Raw genomic sequence first — 13,894 nt, 5'->3', positions numbered from 1 at the left:
GGGCTAGGGATTGAGGCTGCAACCCAGGTACGTGCCCTTGACCAGAATCAAACCCATGACCCTTCAGTCCTCTGGCCAATGCTCTAACCACTGAACCAAACTGGCTAGGGCCAAAGCTGTTTCTTAAATGGATCTTAGATATGGCAATATATAGAAAAATTAAGATATAAAAAATAAGTATTTTATTAAGCGATTAGCTTAACTTACCTTTGATGAGGTACAAGAATATTATTGATCCCTCCAAGTTTAACATTTATCTTTAGGCACAGGTTTGAGAGAGTTTGAGGGGATGTTTTTATCACATTCTTGACTTGAACACACTGTGTAGCCATACCCAAAAGTGTATCTCCTACACGTTTCACCTCCGCTATGAACAAATGCAGATACCTCTAGTTAGAAAAAGGTTGAGCTTTACTGATAATTAAGTTACCGTGTTTCTCTGCTTGAAATACATTATTGTATTGCAGGGTACCAAAAATTACACCAATACTAAAACAATGCTGTTAAAACTTAATGTATACTGCTTTGAAGATCAGCTTAAGTATTTACTGATAATTTTTCCAACTGTTTTCTTCTTTGTATAAGAAAGTTTATTTTTATCATCATGGAAAAACTATAAGCACAGTAACTGAAAGACCAAAACGAGAAAAACATCACACATAATCCCTTGTTAGCAATTTACTGTACTCTCTTCCAGTAATTTTCTCATTTATATGACTTTAATGCAGTTATAATCCTGGTATACTTATAGCTTTCAATCCCATTCTCCAACCTTTAATTTAAAAATACAGAGGTACTACAGTATAAATAAGAAAAGGCGCAGTTCATTTCCTCTTCTCTGCCATTATAACTACCATAAAAAGTTCCATGTACTTAATTTCTTATACATAAAACACATGGAAAGCATTTTAAAATAAAAATTGAGAACATACTACACATTATACTTTGCAACTTGTTGTTTTCACTTAATATAGTGTTCTGAATCTCAATATATAGATTGCAGTTACCTCATTTTTAAATGCCATAAGGTATCTAACCAGTCATACACTGATATATTTTTAGCTTGTTCCAGTTCTTATTATTTCAAACAATTCTATGAATAATATCCTTGTGTATTTATTTTTGTTTGGTTATGTAACTATAGCCTCAGAATAAATTCCTACAAGTAGAATTGAGGGGCCAAAGGTATATATATATATTTAACATTTTAAAACATACTGACAAATTGCCCTCCTTAAAGACTTATTCATTCATTCAACAAATATTTAATGTGTACCCAATCCATGCTAGTACTGTGCAAACCTCTGGATATATAATAGTGAGTCAACAGGGACACTGTTCCTATCCTCATAAAGCTTATAGTACAGTCAGAGAAACAGGCATTAATTAAATAACAACTCAAATTTAACATTACAACTGTGAAAGCAAAATAAAAGTGAGAGAATTGGACCTTGTCAAGGAGGTCAGGCAAAGCTTCCCTAAGGAAGGGACGTCTGAGCTAAAATTCACAGGAATGTGCAATTGCTTGGTGAAGGGTGGAAAGTGAGAGGCAATACAAGTAGAGGAACGAGGGTAAGCAAAGAGTTTCTGGGGGGAAAAAGAGCATAAAGTGTGATGAATCTTGAAAAGGTAGGAAGTCATGGATTTGATTAGTTATGAATGTATGCTGTAAACTTCAGGGCAACCACTAAGATTTTTAAAATATATGTTCTTATTAATTTTAGAGAGATAGTAAGGGAGAAGGACAGAGAGGGAGAGGGAAAGAGAGAGAGAGAGAGAGAGAGAGAAACATCGATTGGTTGCCTCCCTCACTCGCTCTAACTGGGATAGAACGGGCAACCATTTGGTGAATGTGATGAAGCTACAACCAATTGAGCCACACTGGCCAGGGCCTCAATGGCATTTTTTCCCCCCTTTCCTTTTTTATGTTTTTATTGATTTCAGAGAGAGAAAGGGGGAGAGAGAGAAACATCAATGATGAGAGAGAATCATTGATCGGCTGCCTCGTGCAAGCCCCCCACTGTGGATTGAGCCCACAACCCTGGCATGTGCCTTGACTGGGAGTCGAACCAGGATCTCCTGGTTCATATGTCAATACTCAACCACTGAGCCACATCGGCCGGGTGCCTCAATGGTATTTTTAATAACAATTCTTCCCTTAACCATTGTTTTGTAATGCCTACTTTACCGAAATTCTTTTCACAGGGTCTTTTCGTAGACCATTTAGTTTGCTCTACTGATTTGTCTTTTTAAAGTAACAATACATAGTTTTAAATACTGTAAGTTATAAAATGCTTTAATTTTTGAAAGTTTTAGGATATGTTTTGGCATCACTCTTAAAGGAATATCATCTGCTTGAGGGAAAAAAGCAATCTTAAGATATCCTTACCATACACTGGCGTCTTCCCTGGCAGGATGACGATGATGAGCTGAAGCCCAGAATAGGTGTTCTTCAGATGCCGGAACATGGGCTCCACGCTGTCTGCCCCCTGTGCATATTTGCAGAAGCAAGGCTGGCCCTGGATGGGCATTCCTGCATCTTTAGAAATCTTACGCAGCTGGTCCGTGAAACCCCTAGAAGGAGCAATCACTAAAAATAAAACATCTGCCTAATCATTAACACCTACAAAGTAGTAATAGAAAGTTTGGGAAGGGAATGGAGAATGAAGCAAAGATTAGTGTGCTCCATAAAGGAAGAGATCACCAGACTACTGACGTTTAGGACAACATGGGTCAGTAATCTATTTTTGCAAACTAACACTACTATACAGTTGTGTGGCATTTTGTAGTTTACAAAGGGAATTAGTAATAGAGTGTGCCGGTTAAGAGCTCAGCTTTAGAGTCAGCATGAGAAGTTCTAATCCTAGTTCTGTTACTTACTAGCTATGAAATTTTAGGCAGATTTTTTCAGTTTCTTTCATTGGTAAAATTATTACTTCCAGGACAAGGTTGGTGTGCAGATTAAATGAGATAATACACGAAAAGCACTTAGCATTTTGCCCAAGACATAGTAAGACCTTGATAAATTTAAGTTACTGTACATTTTCTAATTTGAACAAGATTCATAGGAAAGTGGTAGGTCAGGTATTGTTCTCATTTTATTTATTTATTATTATTATTAAAATATATATATATATTAATTTCAGAGAGAGGAAGGGACAGGGGGAAAGAAAGAGAGACAAAACATCAATGATGAGTCATTGATTGGCTGCCTCCCGCACACCCCCTACTGGGGATTGAGCCCGAAACCCCGGCTTGTGCCTTGACTGGGAATTGAACTGGGATCTCCTGGATCATAGGTTGATGCTTAACCGCTGAGCCACACAGGCCAAGCTATTTCCATTTTGTAGATCAGGAAACAGTGTCAGAGACATTAAGTATTTGGTCAAGGTCAAATGGTTAGATAAATGGCAGAGTCAGAACTCTGACCTACTAAAGAATTTTCTTCCACAATATTAACCTTTTCAGAAAAGATTAAAAAGAAATAAAACCAACATTTAAGAACAAATTAAGCAGATCTCCTCCACCTGGCATCAATGGGGATAAAAAGGGAACATCTGTAATACTTTCAACGATAAAGATAAATTAAAAAAAGAAACAAACAAACAAATGAGGCAGGCAGCACTTTCATGGATTTTTATTCACACTGAAAAAAACAAAAACTAGTAATTTCATATCTAAACAAAATTCTCCATTCTTAGAATAAATGAATAATGATGCTGAGGTTTAACAATAACTTTTCTTGTTTTTAAAACAAAAAAGGCCCTAAGTCAAGGATCTGAGTTATCTTTGATAAAAAACATGCTGATTCCCTTAGGACAGAGATAAAATTTGTAGGAATTCCCTTCTTCTTTTTCTTATTAATTCAAGGAAGTGTAAAGGTGAATATTTTCAGTCAGCCTGAACAAGGGCCATACACCCAATGATTATGAGACTTCTATCAAGCCATGAATAACATATGTAAAATGAAAATAATAACTCTAAGCTTGAAAAACAACTGGAGGATTTTACTTTGATCTCTGGAGGTCAAGTAAGATAATCGTAGCATTGTAGCTAAACTGTCCTTAGGACATTTTATTTGAAAGCAAGGGGATAAAAACTGTAGAGAAAAAATAGTGAGTATTAAAACATACATTTAGATGTTTGGAGCTAATAAAAAGTAGTGAACAGAATTAAATAGGAAAATTTTTTATTTCTCACATAAGGAAACAAAGTAAATTCTGAATTGACCTGGGTAAATTGGACTCTAAATCACTCAAGAACTATTTGTTATGGGCACACTTTATAGGATTTATTAGTGGAGATTTAAATTAGACGATAATTATTTTCTTAAAAAAATTAGGTACTAGAAGGGAGATAAATTTAAACAAATAATTTCAATACAATTATGTTTTACATAGAAAGTGACAAGTACAAATAGAGAGGATATTAATAAATTAGTGTGTTTAGAGTTAAGATCGATTACTTCCAGCATCACAAAGCACAAAAGATTGAGTAGTATTTATTTATTTTTTCTTTTTTTATCCTCACTCAAGGATATGTTTTTTAAAAAAAGTGACTTTAGAAAGAGGAAGTGGGGGGAGATTGAACCTGCAGCCTAAGTATGTGCATTGACCAGGAATCAAACCCGAAACCTTCTGGTATAAGGGACAATGCTTCAACCAACTGAGCCACCCAGCCAGGGCAGATTAAATAGTATTTAGATGAGTAGAGATATTAAAGAGTGGCATAAGTGGAAATGAAAAAAATGCCAGGGAGATATAGGGAATAGAGTGCTTCAGTTTTCTATCCAAAATATGTGAAAATGAAATGACTTAAGAGGCAGGTGAATGATTTTATATGTCATAGTGATTTTTAAAAAAAAGTTTTTATTGATTTTTAGAGAGAGAAGAAGAGAGAGATAGAAACATCAATGAGAGAGAAACATTGATCAGTTGCCTCCTGCACGCCTCCTACTTGGGATAGGCCCTACAGCCCTGGCATGTGCCCTGACTGGGAATTGAACTGGCAATCTCTTGGTGCATGGGATGATGCTTAACCAAGTGAGCCACATGGACGGGCATCATACTGATTTTTAATGTTATTCTTTGTCAAAGAGAAGCCTAAAAGTTTTGGAGTGGAGGTAGTCACTAGAGGAGTCAGTACTCATTCACGACAACATAGCTCCTCAAAAAAGAGTGACAGGGGATGCCTGGCTGATGTGGCCCAGTGGTTGAGCATCAACCGATGCACTGAGAGGTCACCGGTTCGATTCCCAGTCAGGGCACATGCCCCGGTTCTGGGCTAGATCCCCAGTAGGGGGCGTGTGGAAGGCAGCCAATCGATGTTGATGTTTCTCTCTTCTATGTTTCTATCTCTTTCCCTCTCCCTTCCTCTCTCTGAAATCAATAAAAACATATTAAAAAAAAAACAAGTGACAGCAGAAGCCCCTGAGACTGCCAAAGGTCCAAAGACCTGAGAGTCCCAAAGGAGAAGACAGGAGAAGAGAAGAAGCCAACATGATAAAAAGGAACCAGGAAGGCAAGAATGGAGAGAGTGTCAAAAGATAATCAATTGTATTTAATGCTGCACAAATTTTGAGAAAAATAATGGCTGAGAAGAGACCATTAGATTTGATAAGCACAAAGATACTGGAGATCTTTCAGAAACTAGTTTCAGCAGAGCACTAAGATTTCAAGGAAGGAGAGAGAATGGAAGCCTTGGAAGCCTGAGAGAATAAGTTGGGTAAATTGAAAACTGAAGATTTTTTTGTTTGTTTCAAATTTAAACAGAAGATTGTTGAGCACTTCCATGTTGAGGGGAGAAATCTGGGGAAGAGGTAAAATGATGGAGATGGAGCAAAACTTTGTAAGGTAAGGAAGTGGAAATGAGGAGTTAAACCACTCTTTCAAGGAACTCAAATGAGAAATAAGAATCTTATTTAATCCTCACCCAGCAGATAGGCACTATGATCTCTATTCTAAAAAGGCGAAACTGGAGTATGAGATTAAAAAATTATCCATGGTAATAAAGCTAGGAAGGGGCAAAGTGGGATTTAAACCTATTTGCCACCAGAAGTCACTGATGCACCTGTCATACCACCTAAGCTAGGCTACTAGAATGCCTAGGAGAGTGACTCAGCAATTCTACTATGACCACCAAACTCAGGGATCTTCATAAAAATACTGAGAAGAAACATTTCTAAAGGCTCAGTGATTAAGTACACTTTATATCGAGACAACATTGGTTAGAACATTAGCTGAAAAATTTAAAACTGAAATGCAAAATTTAAACACAAAAAGGTTCCAAAGCCAAACTAATGACAAGACTTACTTGAGTATTTCTTCTCTACACTGCCTCTGTGTGGCAAAACAAGCTATAGCCCACATTTTGATTTCAACTCCTGTGTGGAACTGTTTCCCTCGCATGTCCCATACTCCATGGCTTGGTGTGGCTACTGTCCGATTCTATAGAAAAAGGAGAAAGACAAATATGGTAAAAAGAACAAACACTTAACAGAGTTTATTTCAACAATCTGATATAGATGTGTGTGTGTGTGTGTGTGTGTATATGATATTCTACATGAAATAGGTTATTCTAAATCAATATTATTTATATTTTTATTATAAACTCAAGCAAAGACACCTTGAAACAAAAAAATATTGTTCAAACAATAAAACATTTTCTAAATTCCAGTCTTAGCTAGGAATGCCCTTTTCTCCATATATACAAACTGTATATTTATAATTAAAAAACTATCAAGAGGTTTTACCCGTCCTCCATACTGGAGCATAGGTGCTGGAAGTACACGTCCGGTTACATGGGCCATTTCATCCCGAACTTTAAATTGGAACTCCTGAACAAATGGATCTGTTTCATAATTTGCACTTCTTACCTAAACAACAGAAAGTTAGTAGTTACTTTAAAAATGCCGCCAAATCTCCTGCTTTACTTATTAGAATTCTCTGGTTTTTTTCCTTCACTGTGTCAACGATGTTTTACAGTTAAGTCTAGTTAATGGTACCCTAAGCTACAGAGCAGAGACTCTTAACCCAGGGACCACAGATCATGAATGAATCGCAGGAAGTCTGTGAACCTCCTGGCAATTTGTAGAAAATTTAAATGTATTAAGTTGAATAACAAGAAATTTCAACTATTTACGTCCCATGAAAATGGTAATTTTATATGATTAAACCTAACATATTTTGGGAGTGTGGTCTAGAGACTGCAAGAGAAAGAAATACTTAACCTAAAAAAGGTTAAGAACCTCTAATTAGAGGATCCAGATATATACTATTAAAATTACGTAGTTTAATAGTAAAATTGGTAATTTACAATTTATATAACATTTAGTTCAATATTTTCAGATAAAAAGTGCCATGTTCTAAAATTTACTTAATGGGATACACTTGAGACAGATGATAAAGCCAGTATGAAATACAGATTATAATTTTTACATAACATATCCATACATACAGTCTGTTGTAATTCAGTGTAGACTTGGATCTCAGAGTGTAATTCACGTTTATAGCATGCTATATAGTAATTGCATTTCAAAACATATTTACTTGGTTTCAGGGTAAAGGTCAAAGTTACTAACAGAAGGCAATGCTCCAGTATTTGTGTAACAATCCATTAAAAATACGATATAATCTAAAATGTAAAAAGAATCTCCCCACAGTGTTTTCTTAATTAGGCACTGATGCACCTTTTCTTCAAGCTTAAATGCCATTCATTTCTGGTGTGTCTTAGTGTACCTCCATAGTAAGATTATAAAGAATGACAACAATTTCTATTTATCAAGACTTGCTACATGATGTGCTAGGTGCCAAATGTTTTATAATTTTCACACTAGTCTTATAACTACAAAAGTAGGTCTTTAATAATCTTTATTTTACAGAGGCTAAAACTAACGCTTAGTAAAGTGAAATGACTGGCCTAATACCACACAATCAAGTGACACAGAATCTGAAACCATGTATGTTCTGATACAAGATTTCCTACTCTCAATCACTGCACTAACCTTTCAGATGCTATAATTATAATAATACAATAACAGTAAGTGGAGAAGCTAGAGTTTGAAACCAGAGCTGTTATTCCAAAGCCAGTAATTTTTAACTACTGTGCAATACTGTCTCCCTGAACAGAAAAGCTGTAATAAATAAGCTGGTAGTTACTGAGGTTTTATAGAGATAGTGAGAGGTTCTAGTTTCTTAAAGGCTTTAAAATCCTGTCATAGTAGCCCAGCCAGTGTGGCTCTGTTGGCTGAGCACCGTCCCATGCACCAAGAGGTTGCTGGCTCGATCCCCAGTAGGGGGCGTGCAGGAGGCAGCTGATCAATGTTTCCCTCTCACATTGATGTTTCGATTTCTCCCTCTCCCTCTCTTTCTCTCTAAAATTAATAAAAACATATAAAAAAATTTTAAAGGAGACGATTCCCCAAGATTTAAAAATAAATAAATAAGCCCTAGCCGGTTTTGCTCAGTGGTTGAGAGTGTTGGCTTACAGACTGAATGGTCCTGGGTTCAATTCCAGCCAAGGGCACGTGCCTCGGTTGCAGGCTCCATCCCCAGCCCTGTTCCTGGAATGTGCAGAGGTAACCAATCTATAGGTCTCTCTCACATCAATGTTTATGGATGTTTCTCTTTCTCTCTCTCCCCCCTCCCCTTCCTTTCCACACTCTCTGTAAAGCAGTGGAAAAAATATCCTCGGGTTAGGATTTAAAATAAACAAATAAAATAAATAAAATCTTGTCATAGTAGATCAGAGAAAAATCCACGAGCATCACCCTGCATTTTCCTAATTAAATATCATGTGACAGCTTTCATCCACTCCTTATAAAACTATAAGGAAAAAAATGAGCCAGTTCTGTAACCCTTTTTCAACAATCTTTAAGATTGCTTTTGAAAGTGTTTTTGTTTTAGGTAATATTCATATTTCCAGACTATCTTCTTGTCAATTGGGCAATTTAAATGACATTAAAGAATGTAAGATCCATGTGCCTTTTATTTTTCATTTTGCCTTATTGTGTCAGTTTTATAAAGTGGTATTGATAACCCTTCCTTACCATTTAGAACAATGAGAGAGCTTAGAAACCCTACACAGTTAGAGCCATATTATTTCTTTATTCATTCTATAGTTGCCGGTCTGATACCGGGGGCTAAGCTATCCTACACTGAGTGTTAAACCTCTCACTATCGCTAGTCATGATACCTTTACTTTTCTTCCTTCTCCCTCTTTTAGGTGGGAACATTAAACTGAAACATCAGTTCTGAGAAACTGTGTTCTGTATCTAAATAGAGTTTGAGATTAAATTAGAAGGTACTAACCCTTCTCACAGAACCCACTAAGGTTTACCTCAGAACACCACTAGATTACTTCCATGATCCCTTGTAATTCTGACAGTTCATAAAATAGTAATAAGGTATAAACTGGTAAGGACATGGTTCTCTAGTAGCTCACCCTAATATATTTTAAATTTCCATTTCCATTTCTAGGGTTAAGTACTAACCAATCTGCTAATTTCGTCTTGTCTATCTGGTGCAGATCTTGCTGTTGCTTTGATCATAGTGGAAGTCTGATTGTCCGTTAGCTTCTTGATACATCGTTGCCCTGCCACAATATTACAGACCTACAGATAAAAAAAAGTTTTGTATTTGATGTATGTATCTTTTATTTAACTCTCAGTGCCAATTACATATGAAATTATATTTTTAAATCTACTTCAGTAAACTGTTTCTTTTTAATATCATATTAAGTAAAAAAGTAGTACACAATACTGCTTTACAGTATGAAAATAGGTAAAATGTTCACTTGAATACAAAGGCTGAAAAACAGTGTACCAAATTGCTAACAGGGTTACATTTAGTGTTAGGACTGTGGATAAATTTTTTCCATATTATATTATTGAAATTTTAGAATAAAACTTAAAAACAAATCTCCAAAATAAATGTGAGAGTATACAGGTATAGGCCACAAAAGCCCACAACAGAATGATGAGTAAGCAGATAGTAATAAGCAGCCTAAACACATTACTTCTAGTGGCAGATAGGTATGTTTTTGCTCCTGCCCCACTTGCAGACAGGGAAGGTGTGGGTACTTCAGCTGAAGAGTATACTTTTCTCTGAAATACTGTGCTACTGTTCTCTCCACAGTTTGGCCATTTTCTAACTGTAAAGGAAAGCTGGAAAAAAAAAAAAGTACACATTAACAACTCTTATCTCATTATGAGCCAGCAAAACTCCCAATCCACTAACTAGAGCAAGCCGCCTCACATCATCTCTGCTGACAAACACCAGCTTTTCTTACGTTTGATGACTGGCAGGCCTTCTTGTTACATTACAAACACGGTATTTCCGTCTCATTGTTCCACAATGAGTCACTTCAACCTTCAGACCTGTTCCCAACAAGAAAAACAAGGTTACAGAACTATCAAATGTAAAATATTTACAGCTATCAAGCCTGTTCATTACTATAAAAACTCAAATTCTAAACAGAAGATCTGTGATATAGGCAATGTGATATTAACAAAGGATTTTATATATAACACTGCATATTATGGTTACAATCACAAATAGACCTAACTCCAAACATTTTCTCTATCATGTCAAGCTCTACACATTTAAAAATATTATGATAAAATTTGCAAAACCTGTAGATAAGGGATAAAGTTCTCTATTCATAAAAAACCTTGTTTATAACAAATTCTGGTATTTATGCTTGGAGAGGGAAGGAGAACTTACTCCCAGCATAAATAAAGAAGAGTTGCAATAATTCTCAAAATATTCTATAACCTTCAAAGTATGTGGTATTTGAACAGCCCAGTCATCACATACTGAGTGAAGATCAGAATTTCATAAAGCTCAAGAAGGAAGTCCTTCAGAGCTTTTAAAGCAGGTAGGAAAAAAAAAAATCCTGGCCCCTTTTACATAAGTGGAGCGACAATTTTGTTGAAGTACAATATAGTGACACAGCTTTTACTACTATTAGAAATCAAATGCCCCAAAATAATTCCTAGATCAGGTGATCCCTACTTTCTTATGGAATCACTGATTCCTTTCAGAATCTGATGAAAGCCATAAACTCAGGAAAATTCACATAATTGAACATATGATTTTATATGTTCCTGGATTCTTGTAGCCCATCTGTGGACCCTAGAGGTTTGAGAATCCCAGGCCTGCTTTATAAAGTGAAGCAATGGACTTTTAAATTATTGGCTGAAATTCTTAAGGATGAATTTTCTTAAGTAGCACTGTCCAATAGTTTTCTGAGATGATAGAATATTCTATATCTGTGCTAATACAGTAATCAATAGCAATATGTATTACTGAGTACATAAAATGTAGCTAGTGTGACTGAGAAACTGAAAATTTAATTTTAACTAGTTTAAATTTAAAGAGCTACATGTGGCTAGTGCCTACCATATTGGCCAATGGTTTTGGAGCTACCTAGAGGAGTTAAACAAATACAGTGGTTACTGCTTACAGATAAGCAACTCTACTTCTATGGCCTATACTCCAAAGGTGGAAAATCTAAAAATGGGTAGGTAGATGGAGGACAACTTTTAGTTCCCTGGTAGTCTTTATCGTTACTTTTGTATTATTTCTCTTTTATATCTGTGATTCCTATAATGCAGTGGTTCTTAACCAGAGGTAATTTTGTCCTATAGGAAACATTTGGTAATGTTTAGAGACTTAAAAAAAAAAAAAAAATCTTATTTTTCAAGTACAGTTTATAGTCAATATTATTTTGTTTTAGTTTCAGGTGTGCAGCATAGTGTTTAGACAACTGTATACTTTACAAAGTGACCCCCCTCCTGATATTTCAAGTACCCACCTGGTACCATACATAGTTACTACAATATTATTAACTATATTCCCTATGCTGTACTTCACAGACATTTTTGACTATCACAACTGGAGGGTGCTATGGCATCTAGTGGTTGCTAGATTTAGGGATACTTAGATCCAGGGATGCTTCTAAATATCCTACAATGCACAGGGAAGCACTAACTCCCACCCTCCACAATAATAATTATCCAGCCCAAATATCAACAGTGCCAAGGTTGAGAAACCCTGCTATACTATAACTTATTTGCTTATCTAATTACTAACTACAGAACCAAACATAAAGTTCATGCATAGTAGTATTTTCTTCTGATATATCAGCAAAAATTAAGATGTTAAATGAACACAGTGTCGCTGTACTGGATTGGTATGGGTTTTTCTTGAGTATTCTAATTGAATCAGTGAGAAATAGTTTTTTTAATAAATACCTTTATCAAACTAAAATTTCAGATCAATTAAAGCATTTACTATGCCTCTATGTTATTAAGAAGACTAGAAAATAAAATATTATCAAGGGAAGGCCTTAAAAGAAGGAAACACCAACAATTTGATGTAAGATGTAAAAATACTATGTTTAGAGGAAAAACACAATAGAAAATTTAGAACAAATTTCTATTATCTTACACCACTTAGCAATTTGGTTTCAAGTCTTCCACTTGAATTAAAAAATTTATTAATAATCCTATAGCATTTCATTATAGCATACTTTGTATCATTATTTAAGTTTTCATCAAATTCCTCATGCCAGCTAAAAATTAAACCCAAATATATATCACAGAACACTTAGCTTTGATTTTTTTGAGTTACTGTGGTAGGATTACTCGATGTACTTTAAAGAACCCTCTTAAAAAAAAAAGGCTCCTTCTTGACTTTGGAGAAAAAAATCATTAGTTTGTTAATTAGATCCAACTTAGATTTTTCTACCTCAAATCTAGGGCCATAGGTTCCTAAGGATTAGACCCAAATCCAGGGGTTAGAAAAAAGTTGAAATTTAAAAAAATGGACTACATAATTCTCTGCCCAGCCCTCCCCCACCCCCAAACCCTCCATCCAACACACCAAAAAAAATGGTTTTAATAAATCAAATATTTAACCTATAAACTTGGTTTTACCTTCACTATAACATCAACTTTATAATGCTTTCTAGTCATTTTTTCAGTCATTTCTTTAGACCCCTGAGCAGTTGAAGTTAAGATCGAGTCCATGCTCTTCGGGCAGCAGCTGAATCCTTGTTCTGTACATCTTGTATTTTCTGTGATAAAGTGGTGATATGAGTCGATAGCATAGTTACCGCAAAATAATCTAAGTGACTTCATGATATCAGAGGTGGTAACTAAGCAGCAACTCCACTGGAAACCATGGCATTTAGATGATCACATATTAATGGTGGGTAATGCACTACCTCCCAACAAAGCTAACTGTGCAGTTAATACAGACTATGGAAGGATAATGGTATGACTGCAATACAGTAGTATGTAACATTTTCTTATTTTGGTACTTTACTTGAGATAAATGGATGCTTATTTTCAAAGCAGGAAAGATTTTCCTTGTAATGTTTTATTACAATGATTACCTCTTTCCTGGTTACTAAATGGCAAAGAATGATTGATTACTAGAGTAAACAGGATGCATTCAGCTACTACTCTGAATCAAAATTGCTCTTGAAAAATCCCTTAAATTGCTGATAAAGTCAGTGTATGTGGGTTTGCATATAAAACTGTGTATGTATTTTAAAATGTATATAGGAATGTACAGACATATAAAGAATAAGTTAAATATATATAAAATATACATTTTAGAACACTACTAAACTTATTCTTTTCCTTTTTTGGAAGGCCATGTAGAGATGAATTAAATTAGTAAAACATACATATGCAACACCACTGTACAAATTTTAGCTACTAACTAAAAGAGGCAAGATCAATGATCAACTGTATAATAGACATGAAATAACTAAGTTCCAATTCTAGAACACATGAAACAGGCAAGCCCTGTATCCATACATTTTCAAAGGAATAAAATATTCTATCATTTCAGAAAAGTAAGGAAGTCATCGTATTAGAATTTGT

General features: G+C 35.3%; 1 protein-coding gene across 6 annotated transcripts in view; it reads right to left on the bottom strand.

The window, feature by feature from the left end:
* LOC308560191 (protein argonaute-3) overlaps positions 1-13,894 on the bottom strand; it is an 87,601-nt gene that overhangs the window by 24,367 nt on the left and 49,340 nt on the right. For all 6 annotated transcript variants that reach the window (XM_081143939.1, XM_081143938.1, XM_081143940.1 and 3 more), the window contains 7 exons: positions 10,288-10,375; positions 10,015-10,162; positions 9,491-9,610; positions 6,752-6,874; positions 6,313-6,446; positions 2,390-2,574; positions 208-367 (listed from right to left, as the gene is read on the bottom strand). In XM_081143939.1, coding sequence (XP_081000065.1) covers positions 208-367; positions 2,390-2,574; positions 6,313-6,446; positions 6,752-6,874; positions 9,491-9,610; positions 10,015-10,162; positions 10,288-10,375 — 958 coding nt within the window. The remainder of the gene's footprint in view (positions 1-207; positions 368-2,389; positions 2,575-6,312; positions 6,447-6,751; positions 6,875-9,490; positions 9,611-10,014; positions 10,163-10,287; positions 10,376-13,894) is intronic.

The sequence above is a fragment of the Miniopterus schreibersii genome, assembly GCF_964146895.1.
Source record: "Miniopterus schreibersii genome assembly, chromosome: 8".
NCBI classification, from domain to species: Eukaryota; Metazoa; Chordata; class Mammalia; order Chiroptera; family Miniopteridae; genus Miniopterus; species Miniopterus schreibersii.
The sequence above is the reverse complement of the archived record's forward strand: the minus strand, read 5'-3'. Positions and strand labels throughout refer to the sequence as shown.